At 42.2% G+C, this 13,743-nt stretch overlaps 1 protein-coding gene across 6 annotated transcripts in view; it reads left to right on the forward strand.

Annotated features, from left to right (window-relative positions):
- Positions 1-3,221: 3,221 nt before the first annotated feature.
- FAM133B (family with sequence similarity 133 member B) overlaps positions 3,222-13,743 on the forward strand; it is a 29,491-nt gene continuing 18,969 nt past the window's right edge. For all 6 annotated transcript variants that reach the window (XM_005906274.3, XM_005906275.3, XM_070369856.1 and 3 more), the window contains exon 1: positions 3,222-3,346. In XM_005906274.3, the coding sequence (XP_005906336.1) occupies positions 3,323-3,346 (24 nt within the window). In that variant the 5' untranslated portion in view covers positions 3,222-3,322. The remainder of the gene's footprint in view (positions 3,347-13,743) is intronic.

The following is a 13,743-nucleotide window of genomic DNA, read 5'->3' on the forward strand; positions in this document are numbered from 1 at the left end:
CACAAAGTGATACTGTGTGTCCCACACAGGAGTATGGCTGGTGTGCACTCACACACGTATACACACACAGACACGCACTGGAAACACTCCACAAAGTGATACTGTGTGTCCCACACAGGAGTATGGCTGGTGTGCACTCACACACGTATACACACACAGACACGCACTGGAAACATTCCACAAAACGATACTGTGTGTCCCACACAGGAGTATGGCTGGTGTGCACTCACACACGTGTCCCACACAGGATATGGCTGGTGTGCACTCACACACACACAGACACGCACTGGAAACACTCCACACCACACTGGAAACATTCCACAACGATATACACACAGACACGCACTGGAAACACTGATACTGTGTGTCCCACACAGGAGTATGGCTGGTGTGCACTCACACACGTATACACACACAGACACGCACTGGAAACACTCCACAAAACGATACTGTGTGTCCCACACAGGAGTATGGCTGGTGTGCACTCACACACAGACACGCGCATACACACACAGACCCACGCACTGGAAACATTCCACAAAGTGATACTGTGTGTCCCACACAGGAGTATGGCTGGTGTGCACTCACACACGTATACACACACAGACACGCACTGGAAACATTCCACAAAACGATACTGTGTGTCCCACACAGGTTTTCTTATGATCCTCCACAATAAGAAGAAAATACTGGGGGAAAGCCACTAAATTCACTTCATATAACTCCACTGATAGGCCATGACTCAATGATTTAAAACTGTAAGGGGGAGGGGAGTGAGGTCCAGAAGAGCTTAATATGCCATGTAAAGGAGTTTGGAACCGCTGAAGGATTTTAAAGAGGGAGACAATTTCTGCTAATGTGTGCCCATTTTTGTTTGACTTACATACTAGATCAGAGCGATAGATGTAGCAGCTCCTGAGATGCTACGGGCAAAGCAAAAGTGGGACTATAGTCGCTGTCTGATACTTATATTCCCGTCTTTGTGTCCAATATCAGGTATTTTAACATTAGTCCTCCAGAATTCCTTGGGAGCTCTCATTAAGACTTCTAACTTTTTAACAGGCCCTAAATTGCATCTACATTTTTAGGATCTACACAGAATATTCAGAGGGGATGATACAGAGAGTTAGGAATTTGATCTTTATTAAGAAATGGAAGGTTTGCTGTTTACTAAGAGATCAGTCATAATTACCTGTTTCCACAAACCACAGGCATCCACAACCAGGTTTAGCTGGACCATTTTTTTCAAAGTGGTTTACAAAAGACTTTAAGCTAGTTAGTTATCTCTGTGTCTGTTTAGCTACTTAGAACCTCAGTCCATTAAAAGCGCAATAGGCCCCTGCCACTGATTTTTCTCTGGACTGTGAGCCCAGTTTACAACTCCCAGTTCTTTAGGGACAGTGATGGGCCCCAGGAAGTCGTATTTGTAACAGCCCTAGCAAACTAATATGTTAATTCAATGAAGAAAGGATAATCTTTCCACCAAATGGTTCCGGAGAAACTGGTTATCCATATGGGTAAAAGAAAATGAAGCTTGACCCTTACTTTACACCATGAAAAACAATTCAGAATGGATCACGGACCTAACATGGAGCTGAAATGATAAAACTTGCTGAAGAAAAGAAAAAGATCCTTGTGACAGGGTTAATATCTGTAAAGTTCCTGGGATATGAAAAAAGACTATCGTTAAGCCATGAAAACAAACTTTGTCTTGTTCAGACAGACAGAGAAGCCTGTCCTTGCTAAGAGGATCCCGAGCTTAAGTCAGGGCTAAGGGAGGAGGAGGAGGAGAAATGAAATCTTGGAGACCCAATTTACAGGAAGAAGTAAAGTGGTGTTACTAAGGAGAATGAGCTTTCAGTATGGAACAGAACCCCCAGTGGCTGCATTTGAGAGTCTGGGAAAGTTCTGAGAGAACGGGAGCTGTCATCGTTTGTTGTATGATACAGCACGAGAAGGGGAAGGAGGGGGAGACAAACTGGGAAGATGGTTTTAAGGAGTTTTCTTATATCTGAATATAAGCCCATTTTGACGTTTTCCAAGAGTCTACAAAAGATCCAAGTTGATTTTCAATGTCTAATGATGTTGTGCTGAGATGGATCCAGGTTTATCCAGATCTATTAATTCTACACGAATGTAATGGCACCTTCTCTGAAGCCCCGGAACACCTCCCTTGAAGTTTTAGTGTTTTACTGACATTATTACGGCATGCCATGTAGTAAAGTTGACCCTGCGTTTATCTGTCTCCCTAACTAGCTTATAAACAGGCCCTTTGAAGGGAGCACTTGTGTCTTAATCTCATCTTTGTGTCTTGCTCGTATCCAGCTTCCAGTCACTCCGAGAATTACACCAAGCAGGTGTTCAAAGGGCTTTCCTGGTGGCTCAAACGGTAAAAAAAAAAAAAAAAAAAAAAAAATCCTCCTTCAGTGCGGGAGACCTGGGTTCGATTCTTGGGTCGGGAAGATCCCCTGGAGGAGGGCATGGCAGCCCACTCCAGTATTCTTGCCTGGAGAATCCCATGGACGGAGGAGCCTGGCAGGCTGCAGTCTATGGGGTCACAAAGAGTAGGACACAACTGAGCGACTAAGCACAAGCACAGGTGTTAAAAAATTAGTGTGAAATGGATACATGAGGGATAGATGAACGGGATTGAACTTAAAAGGCAATGTCTTTAGCAATATCTATGAGAACACTGACTTCTCCGCCACCACTTGATGGATTCTGAGGGACTACCTCCGTCCTAGCCCTCACTTTATCTATACCCAGCATCCGCACTATGCCAAGCACACAGGCATAGTGGAATAATAGTGGAACACAACAGGCCTTGGAATAATCATTGTATCCTCTGGAATGAGGATTTCAGTACATCAGGAATGGCAGAAAGAAAAACAATCCAAGGCCAAACAGAAAGCAGCTGCCTGGGCCATGCTGCTGAACTGCTGCTGCTGCTAAGTCGCTTCAGTCGTGTCCGACTCTGCGCGACCCCATAGACGGCAGCAAACAGGCTTCCCCATCCCTGGGATTCTCCAGGCAAGAACACTAGAGTGAGTTGCCACTTCCTTCTCCCATGCTGCTGTACTGGGTGAGTGGCAAAGGACAGGAATCCCCATGCGACCCCTGGGAACCGCAAGTGACCGCGGGCGCCCTCCTCTCCTCCGAGGCGATAGGTGGCGCTGTGGGCTACCGCGGCCGCTGGGTCCGCGAGGCACCGCTCTCTCAATGGGGTGGGGACTTGGCCGAGGGACCTGCTTCGGGGCCTTTTCGTTAGCCGCGCTGGCCTGGTCTCTCCGCTGAGGGCTGGCTGAGCTCTCAGTCCGGCACCATGGGGAAGCGGGACAATAGAGTGGTGAGTACTGGGCGGGGAAAACAGTGGGGCGACGCGGGGCGCGGCGGCGGGAGAGCGGGACCTCTCGCCCTTCGCGGCTGGGCCTGCGAGTCAGCAGCGGCGCTCGGACCTTGAGACTGGAGACCCGGCTCCCCCCACAGCGGGGCCGGCCCCGGACGCGCTTGCGCCGCGCACGCAGTTGGCGCCTGTTGGCCCCCCACTCCTTTCCCTCTTCTCTCTCGCCCCCCTTTTCTTTACATCCGGTCAGCCCTGCCGCACCCTCTGGCAGTGCTCTGTGGCATCCTTCTCCCCCGCATTCGGGCCAGCAGTGCCCACTGTGTAGAGCCGCCAAGGGTCCTCTGATCCCTCCTGTAAATAAGTGCGAAGTCTGAGGCCCGGAAAGGCGCCGGAACTCGCCCCCGCCACCCTGACCGGTATCGCCCGCCCCATCTCCGCCGCTCTCGCGCATTCGGGTGGGACGGAGGCGCGGAGGTCTGGGACGCTGTCCCTACACCCGGGGGCCTGCAGGGCGCCCGGTTCTAGAGGCAAGCGTACTCCCTGGTTTAAGAACCAGGATCAAAGCCAAATGCTTTGATCCGGCCCCAGAGCCCACCACTACGCATGTGTGTGTGAGTCGCTGTGTCGTGTCCGACTCTTTTGTGACCCCATGGACTACAGCCCGCCAGGCTCCTCTGTCCATGGGATTTTCCAGGCAAGAATACTGGAGTGGGTTGCCATTCCCTCCTCCAGGGGATCTTCCCAACACAGGGATCAAACCCGGGTCTCCTGCATTGCAGGAGGATGCTTTACCGTTTTAGCTACCTGGGAAGCCCACCTGGCACTTTTAGTAGGCCCTGAGAAGGAATAAATGGCTTGATTGTTGACTCTGGACTCAGACCCAGGCTGAAATGTCAGTTTTGGGCTCTCTGGAGTTGGATGACCTAGGATACGTCGCTGTTCTCATCTGTAAAGTGGGATCAGTGCAGCCCGTAACTTGGCAGAATAGTTGAGACCGCACAAGGCAAGGTGGGCGGGCGAATGTTTGGTCTGCAAGTTGTTACTCTGTAACTGAGATGAAAGAGATACAGAAGTAACTAATAACAAAGTAAGAAATGGCTGATGAGAATTCGAGGTTCTGAGGTTCTCCATTTTCACAGGCAGACGTGGGAGGAATTTTAGGTGTCCACTAGCTTGGTTTGGAAAGCCCAGGTTGTGAATCAGATTGCATGGGCCATAAACGTAAGGAATTTGCGATAAGCTTAGGTTACACTTTGCTAGGCTTGGCCATGATAGAGTTTTAAACGAATGTGCAGCGCAAAAAAAAAAAAATGCTGTTGAAGTTAACGTACTAAATTTAATGAACTAGCTTTTTAAAAATTAAGCGATTAATTTCCTTTGCTGTTTGGGGGAGGGAGAGGTGCTCAAAGAGCTTTACTTCTCTGAAATACTTAATATGTTCAAAACTCTTATCTTAGTTTTATATAGTCTTCATAATCAAAGATGTCTAGGAACCACCGTGGTGAAGTTTGATTACAAGGTTGAGGAATGTTCTTTTTTTCTTTTTTTTTTTTTTATTCAATTTTAATTTAAAAAAAATTATACGTGTGTTCCCCATCCTGAACCCTCCTCCCTCCTCCCTCCCCATACCATCCCTCTGGGTCGTCCCAGTGCACCAGCCCCAGCATCGTGCATTGAACCTGGACTGGCATCTCGTTTCATACATGACATTTCACATGTTTCAATGCCATTCTCCCAAATCTTCCCACCCTCTCCGTCTCCCACAGAGTCCATAAGCCTGTTCTATACATCAGTGTCTCTTTTGCTGTCTCGTATACAGGGTTATCGTTACCATCTTTCTAAATTCCATATATATGCGTTAGTATACTGTATTGGTGTTTGTCCTTCTGGCTTACTTCACTCTGTATAATAGGCTCCAGATTCATCCACCTCATTAGAACTGATTCAAATGTATTATTTTTAATGGCTGAGTAGTACTCCATTGTGTATATGTACCACAGCTTTCTTATCCATTCATCTGCTGATGGACATCTAGGTTGTTTCCATGTCCTGGCTATTATAAACAGTGCTGCGATGAACATTGGGGTACACGTGTCTCTTTCCCTTCTGGTTTCCTCAGTGTGTATGCCCAGCAGTGGGATTGCTGGATCATAAGGCAGTTCTATTTCCAGTTTTTTAAGGAATCTCCACACTGTTCTCCATAGTGGCTGTACTAGTTTGCATTCCCACCAACAGTGTAAGAGGGTTCCCTTTTCTCCACACCCTCTCCAGCATTTATTATTTGTAGACTTTTGGATCGCAGCCATTCTGACTGGTGTGAAATGGTATCTCATAGTGGTTTTGATTTGCATTTCTCTGATAATGAGTGATGTTGAGCATCTTTTCATGTGTTTGTTAGCCATCTGTATGTCTTCTTTGGAGAAATGTCTATTTAGATCTTTGGCCCATTTTTTGATTGGGTCATTTGTTTTTCTAGAGTTGAGCTGTAGGAGTTGCTTGTATATTTTTGAGATTAGTTGTTTGTCGGTTGCTCCATTTGCTATTATTTTCTCCCATTCTGAAGGCTGTCTTTTCACCTTGCTAATAGTTTCCTTTGATGTGCAGAAGCTTTTAAGGTTAATTAGGTCCCATTTGTTTATTTTTGCTTTTATTTCCAATATTCTGGGAGGTGGGTCATAGAGGATCCTGCTGTGATGTATGTCCGAGAGTGTTTTGCCTATGTTCTCCTCTAGGAGTTTTATAGTTTCTGGTCTTACGTTGAGATCTTTAATCCATTTTGAGTTTATTTTTGTATATGGTGTTAGAAAGTGTTCTAGTTTCATTCTTTTACAAGTGGTTGACCAGATTTCCCAGCACCACTTGTTAAAGAGATTGTCTTTAATCCATTGTATATTCTTGCCTCCTTTGTCAAAGATAAGGTGTCCATATGTGCGTGGATTTATCTCTGGGCTTTCTATTTTGTTCCATTGATCTATATTTCTGTCTTTGTGCCAGTACCATACTGTCTTGATGACTGTGGCTTTGTAGTAGAGCCTGAAGTCAGGTAGGTTGATTCCTCCAGTTCCATTTTTCTTTCTCAAGATCGCTTTGGCTATTCGAGGTTTTTTGTATGTTCTTTTTTTCATGCCTTCCTTTCTGTAGGTCAGACCTTATGGTATTGATTCTCGTAGAGTTGAAATGGTGTTCTCATGGAGAACACCTTAGGCTTAAGGTATTGAGTGTTTTGGCTGTTTAATGACCTTAGGCCTTAAATGTTTAGAAATCACTGGACCTTGGGTACAGTTTTCATGCAAAAGCCTAAGATGTTTTGTTTTACTGGCAGAAGGTGTTAGACATTCTTTTAAAGCATTTGAAAAACTTTTCAAGTTAGTTTCATTTACTAGAGCATTTTTGACAACTCTGGGCTCTGCTGATTCCTTGGTATGTGTCTCGGCATAGGTAGTTCTGGTAACATTTTGTATGCGCTTGAAAGGTTATAGAAAGGGAAACAGGACATTAAGAGATAGAAGACACAGGTTACACAATTCAGCCTCCTCGCTGCAGTGGAGGAGGTGGAACTATTAAAGTGTTAATCTCTCAGTCGTGTCCGACTTCTTTGCAACCCCATGGACTGTAGCCTGCCAGGCTCCTTTGTCCATGGAATTCTCCAGGCAGGAATACTGGAGTGGGTAGCCATTCCCTTCTCCAGGGGATCTTCCAACCCAGGGATCGAACCCAGGTCTCCAGCATTGCAGGCAGATTCTTTACCCTCTGAGCCACCAGGGAAACCCCCGAACTATTAAAACTAGGACTCCCCCCAAAAAGCACCGTGGGTCATCTGGCAACTCAGTTCAGTACATCATAACTTTTGACTTTAAATAAACATTTGCATCTGAAAATAATGGCATTTTTTTCTTTTTACATTGATGATAAAAATCATGGTTTTAGAGATGACAGAACTGCTTTCTAAAAAGCCATAATTTTCCGGTTGAAGTTGTTTTAAAAATAGGCTTTACTTTTTGGAGCTCTTTTGGTCTCAAGGCAATATTGGGCAGAAAGTACAGAGAGTTCCTATACGCTCCCTGCCCATAGACATGCTCTGCCTCCCCTATCTTCAACTCCCACACCTGAGCAGTATGTTTGTTATGGGCAATGAGCATACATTGGCGCATCATTTTCATCTGAGGTCCTTAATTTAGGTTCAGTCCCCGGGTTGAAAGATTAGAGTTCCTTCTTGATATTGTACACTCTTTTTTATTTATTTATTTATTTAGATATTGTACATTCTTAAGCAACTTTTTTTTCCCACTGAATATTTTAACCCTTGAGATTTGTAAAGCATGAGAGTGTTAGTCTCTCAGTCGTATCCGACTCTTGGCAACCCCATGTGGCCGGCCAGGCTCCTTTGTCCGTGGAATTCTCCAGACAACAACACTGGAGTGGGCAGCCATTCCCTTCTCCAGAGGATCTTCCTGATCCAAGGATCGAACCTGGTCTCCCACATTGCAGAAGATTCTTTATACCGTCTGAGCCACTGGTCACCCTTTGTGCCCATTATTTTCCAGAAGTTTCTTTCCTGTTCTTTTCTGTTTTTACTAAAACAGATGTATCCTCTAGATAAAAATAGGTAATCAAAGTAACGAATGAAGTTCTGCACATTTTGTCCTCAACAACTACACTGCAGTTGCTCTTTTCCTAGCTGCCCACTTACATATTCCCTTGAGCCTGTTTTGCCATCCTGACTTCCAGAAAACCAACCCGTTTTCTGTTACCCAAGCTCATGGAACAGTTTGGAGCCACAGACAATTCTACATATAAGTATGGGTGTTTGATTTAAAAGGTCACAGTATTTAAAATGATTAAGTCATAGCCATTTTAAGAAATGGCACAATTTCTTTATTTTGATTTATACTCAGCCATTATATATGCTATGTATAATGCGCTAATGTTAGAAGCATTATTTTTCACACTTAGGCATAGTAAGTTGAAAGAGGACCTTTGTGAAATGGTTTTGGTTTTTAAAACCTTTTTGTTGTGCATCATAAAGAGGAGCACTGTTGCTTAATGATTATGAGCACAGACTCATGATCAAGTGTTTTGCAAGGAGTTTTTAAGATGCACTTCATAAGTATTACCATTGTAATTGAAATAAATAATGGAGCTATTTAGAGTGTACTTAAGCAGACTGGGCATAGAGTTTATCAAAAGCTTGAAAGTTAAGCTTTACATACTTAACTTATTACATACTCAGTATGTAATAGCTTTACATACTTAACCTTATTACATACTCAGTAATAGCTCGTGTAATTGTGCCATAACTTGTCCATGATTGACATGGACTCTTAGCATATGAATGTACTATTTTATATTCCTCTGCAAAGTAAGCAGTAAGATAGGATGATACATACTTTGAAGATGCAGTTTCACAGTAGACATTAAATATATGCTAGAAAATTTAAAGGCTGTAAAACAGTAAATGTTGTGTTTAGATTATTTAAAACTACAGTGGAAAATTGCCGCTATACTAAGTCCTCTGCATACGAACCTTCAAGTTGCAAACTCTCAAAGATGCAAACACGCTTTCGCATGTATAGCCACGTAAGTTAGTCCGCCTGTCTGGCGCATGTTGTCGTGTATGTGCATCCTCTTCAAGTGGTTGTGCTTTTGTGTACTGTACAGTAGAATGCAGTAGCACGGTGTGTTTATGGCAAGTCCTGAGTGTCCAGAAGCAAGCATAAAAGCGGTGGTGATGTAGCTGTTACTACTGTACTCTTGGAGGTAATGTGCTATAATATTAAAAAATGTTTTCTTGGCACTTCCCTGGTGATCCAGTGGTTGGGAATCTGCTCTCTAGTACAGGGGATGTGGGTCTGATCCCTGGTCAGGGAACTAGGATCCCACCTGCCATGGGGCAACTGAGCCTGCACACCACGACTAGAGCGCCTGTAACTAAGACCCAGTTTTCATGGCACAGCACAATCTGATTGAGAAATGGTTCATTGTTGCACAAAAGGCGACACTTCAGAATGCCAGCCGTTTTGATTCGTGGGCAGCTCATGAAGTACTGACTTGCCGAGCTTTTTCATCTTTACAGTTCACTTCAAATGCCAAATATAGAATGGTTGCAACTATAGAATGGTTGCTGTTGAGTTCTTAGGCAACTTCTCATGTAATTGTAAGAGGATCAGCTTCGATGATTGCTCTCAGATGGTCATTGCAAACTTCCAATGACTGGCTACTGTGCTCCTCATCTTCAAGGCTCTTCTTGTTTCCTTTGCAAAACTTCTTGAACTACCACTGCTTTGTACATTTCAATAGCAGTTCTTGGGCCAAATGCATTGTTGGTATTGGGAGTTGTCTCCACTCGTTTACGGCCCATTTTAAACTCTAACAGGAAAATCCGCTCAAATTTGCTTTTTGTCTAACATCATTTCCATAGTCCAAAGTAAATATAAAATAAACAAGTAATAAGTCATTAGCAAAAAGCCGTAAAATGAGAAATGTGCATTAAAATTATGTATAACATGACCACATTTATTATGACTGTATTCCAATGTCAAATGGCGAATTTCAACAATGGAAAAACTGCAGTTACATTTGCACCAAGCTGGTATTTCATTTGGGGAATATAGTGTATTTGATGAATCTCAGGTTGATGGCTCTTTGGGTATTTTCAGTTTTTCCTCTTTTGGTGATATAGTTTTAACATCCGCGTATATATTTATAACTTTGAAAATAAAGTTTTTACAGTTTCAAACTTAAAATGGTTTATCATTAAGTACTGCTAAAATTATGACATGATACCTAAGAAGTAAGAAGGTGATAGATACTATACTCCGGTTTAAAGTGATGATCTTAGTTTGTACATTACACTTTTGATTGTTAAGATGGTCAGTGTCATTGGTTGGGCCAACAACTGCTCTGTTGTGGCCTTTGTTGGTTGTCATTTCCACATAAACTGATTAAAAATCTCAGTAGAGACAGTTGAATGACATTTGAGGGCATAACATTTGATATTAAAAATATGACTTTTATGCCTCAGTCTTCAACATTGCATTGACAGCCACATGTAGCCCCCATCCTGTAAATGTCTCTGACCTTAGGAACTCTGGCTGTAAGAAAATTATATTAAAGGTTTAACTGTTTTCATCTCAAGTAATTAGGCAGTATCCAGTTGAATGGAAATAATTCTCGGTATGTGTTGTTTATAATGGTTGTGTATTGTTTACTCTGCCAGAGAAATCTAGACGTATGTAACTTACATTTGTTATGAAGGTGGAAATTTTGTCATTTTTAAAGATTTTAAGTAAAATGCAATAGATGAAAGTCCCTTTTCACTTTTTTGTGGAATGTTAAGTACTAAGTTTCAGGCCTTAAAATCTTTGTGATAGTCATTTTCAACCAAAGTTCTTTTTATTTAAAGAGTAGAAAATGGAGAAGGAAATGGCAGCTCATTCCAGCGTTCTTGCCTGGGAAATCCCATGGACAGAAGAGCCTGGCGGGCTACAGTCCATGGGGTTGTAAAGAGTCAGACATGACTTAGCAACTAAAGGACAGCAACAAGGATTTGGCAGTTTCTGTTATGAGTGCTGTAAGAAGCTAAATAGTTAAAAGCATAATTTGTGATAAAATAAAAAGTGAAAGAGTTTTTTAATAAATGTTTGTTGACTTGAATTAAGTTGGAAAACTTAATCATAGGATCAAGAAATTGAGACTGAATTAAAGACTAGATTTTGTATCTGTTCTAAAGTGAATTCTAATAAAACAGTGTCTGCTAGACACTGTCATTAACAAATATTTTGCTTTATTTTGTCTCAGTATGTTTTTGGGCAAAGTGTATAAAAATATGTATTTCTGCTCTAGTAAGTGTAGTTTACAGAGCATAATATCATCATAATTTTGTGGGTTTTTATTGTACAGAAATATATATAACATAAAGTTCACCTTTTTAACCATTTTTAAGGGTATAGTTCATTAGGTACATTGACGGTGTTATACAGCTATCACCACTGTCCATTTCCAGAAGTTTTTCATTATCTCAAACAAGAAGCTTTGTACCCATTCCACCACTCTCAGCCCCTGGTAAACTCCCTTTTTTGTCTCTGAGTTCACTTATTCTAGGTACCCCAAGTAAGTTGAATCATATAATATTTGTCCTTTGGTGTCTGCTTTATTTCACTTAGTATGCTTCCAAGGTTCATCTGTGTTGTAGCATGTATCAGAATTTCACTCTTTTCTGAGGCTGAATAATATTCCATTGTATGTACTGAATTGGCCAAAATGCTCATCTGGATTTTCCTGTAAGATGGTATGGAAAAACCCCCACAAACTTTTTGACCAACCCAATACGTGGTACATTTCGCTTATCCGTTCATCCATGGGTGGATGTGTGGACTGTTCCCACCTTTTGGCTGTTGTGAATAGCGCTGCTGTGAACATGGGTATACGTGTATCTGTTTGAGCCCCTCCTTTCAGTTGTTGGATCCTGAATCATATGGTAATTCTGTGTTTAACTTTTTGAGGAATCGTCAAACTTTTCCAAAACAGCCGCACCATTTTTTATTCTCACCTGCAGTGCTTAACGGTTCCAATTTCTTCACATCCTGGACGACACTTTTTATTTTCTGTTTTTGACAGTAGCCATTCAACTGGTGTGAGATGGTGTCTCGTTGTTTTGATTTGCATTTCCCTCATGACTAAAAACTCCAGGAGATAAGGGAAGGCAGAGGAGCTTGGCACGCGTGGTTTCAGGGAGTCGACAACAATGACAAGTAACAGCGAACATGTTTTCATGTGCATACTGGACATTTGTTTGTCTTCTTTGAAGAAATGTCTAAAGTCCTTTGCACATTTTTGAATGGGGTTTTGGGGTTTTTTGTTGAGTTGTAGGATTTATTCATTCTGCATATTAAACCTTGTCAGATATATGATTTGCAAGTATTTTCTTCCATTCTGTGGATTGTCTTTTCAGTCTTTTGATAGTATTCTTTGATGCACAAATGTTTTTAATTTTGCTGAACTCTTGTTTATTTTTTCTTTTGGTGCCTTGCATAATTTAATTTTTGATAGTTAACAATCTGTGTATAAAATTGCTATCAGGATGACACAGTATTTCCTGAGATAAAAGATAAAGTAGAATAAACAATGAACTTAGTGTTAGGTCTTCCATCTTTGAAACCAAGTTTCTTCATTTACCATTGAGGATAGTATTATTACCCTTAGAGCTTTATTGGGCTTTTGGAGAAAGTACTACAAAGCCACCTCAGAGTAAAAGAAGAGGTATCAATATTATTTTCATCAAATTTCTGGTGAAGATAACATTTTATGTGAAATAGTGGTATTACTTATCTCCCAAACCTCTGAGGCTTAATGTTGTGCAGTTGCTAAGTTGTGTCCAACTCTTTGCGACCCCATGAATTACAGCGCCCCAGGCTTCCCTGTCCTTTACTATCTCCCTGGCTTGCTTAAACTCATGTCCATTGAGTCAGTCATCCAGCCATCTCATCCTCAGTTGCCCCCTTCTCCTCTTGCCCTCAGTCTTTCCCAGAATCAGGGTCTTTTCTAATGAGTCAGTTCTTCACATCAGGTGGCCAAAATATTGGAGCTTCAGTTTCAGCACCAGTCCTTCCAATGAATATTCAGGACTGATTTCCTTTAGGATGGACTGATTGGATCCCCTTGCAGTCTAAGGGACCCTCAAGAGTCTTCTCCAACACCACAGTTCAAAAGCATCAATTCTTCGGCCCTCATCCTTCTTTATAGTCCAACTCTCACATCCATACGTGACTACTGGAAAAACCACAGCTTTGACTATATGGACTTTTGTGGGCAAAGTGATACCTCTGCTTTCTAATACACCATCTAGACTGGTCATAGCTGTTTTTCAAAGGAACAAGCATCTTTTTAATTTCATGGCTGCAGTCACCATCCACATTCATTTTGGAGACCAAGAAAATGAAATTTGTCACCAATGTTTGCATATTTCCTCCATCCATTTGCCATGAAGTGATGGGACCAGATGCCATGATCTTCATTTTCTGAATGTTGAGTTTTAAGACAGCTTTTTCTCTCTCCTCTTTCACCTTCATCAAGAGGCTCTTTAGTTCTTCTTTGCTTTCTGCTGTAAGGGTGGTGTCATTTGCATATCTGAGGTTACTGATATTTCTCCCAGCAGTCTTGATTCCATCCTGTGCTTCATCCAGCCCAGCGTTTCTCATGATATACTCTACACATAAGTTAAATAAGCAGGGTGACAGTATGCAGCCTTGACATTCTCCTTTCCCAATTTTGAACCAGTTGATTGTTCCATGTCCAGTTCTAACCGTTGCTTCTTGACCTGCATACAGGTTTCCCAGGAGGCAGGTAAAATCATCTGGTATTCCCATCTCTTTAAGAATTTTCCACAGTTTGTGGAATCTACA

Source organism: Bos mutus, chromosome 4, assembly GCF_027580195.1.
Source record: "Bos mutus isolate GX-2022 chromosome 4, NWIPB_WYAK_1.1, whole genome shotgun sequence".
Classification (NCBI taxonomy): domain Eukaryota; kingdom Metazoa; phylum Chordata; class Mammalia; order Artiodactyla; family Bovidae; genus Bos; species Bos mutus.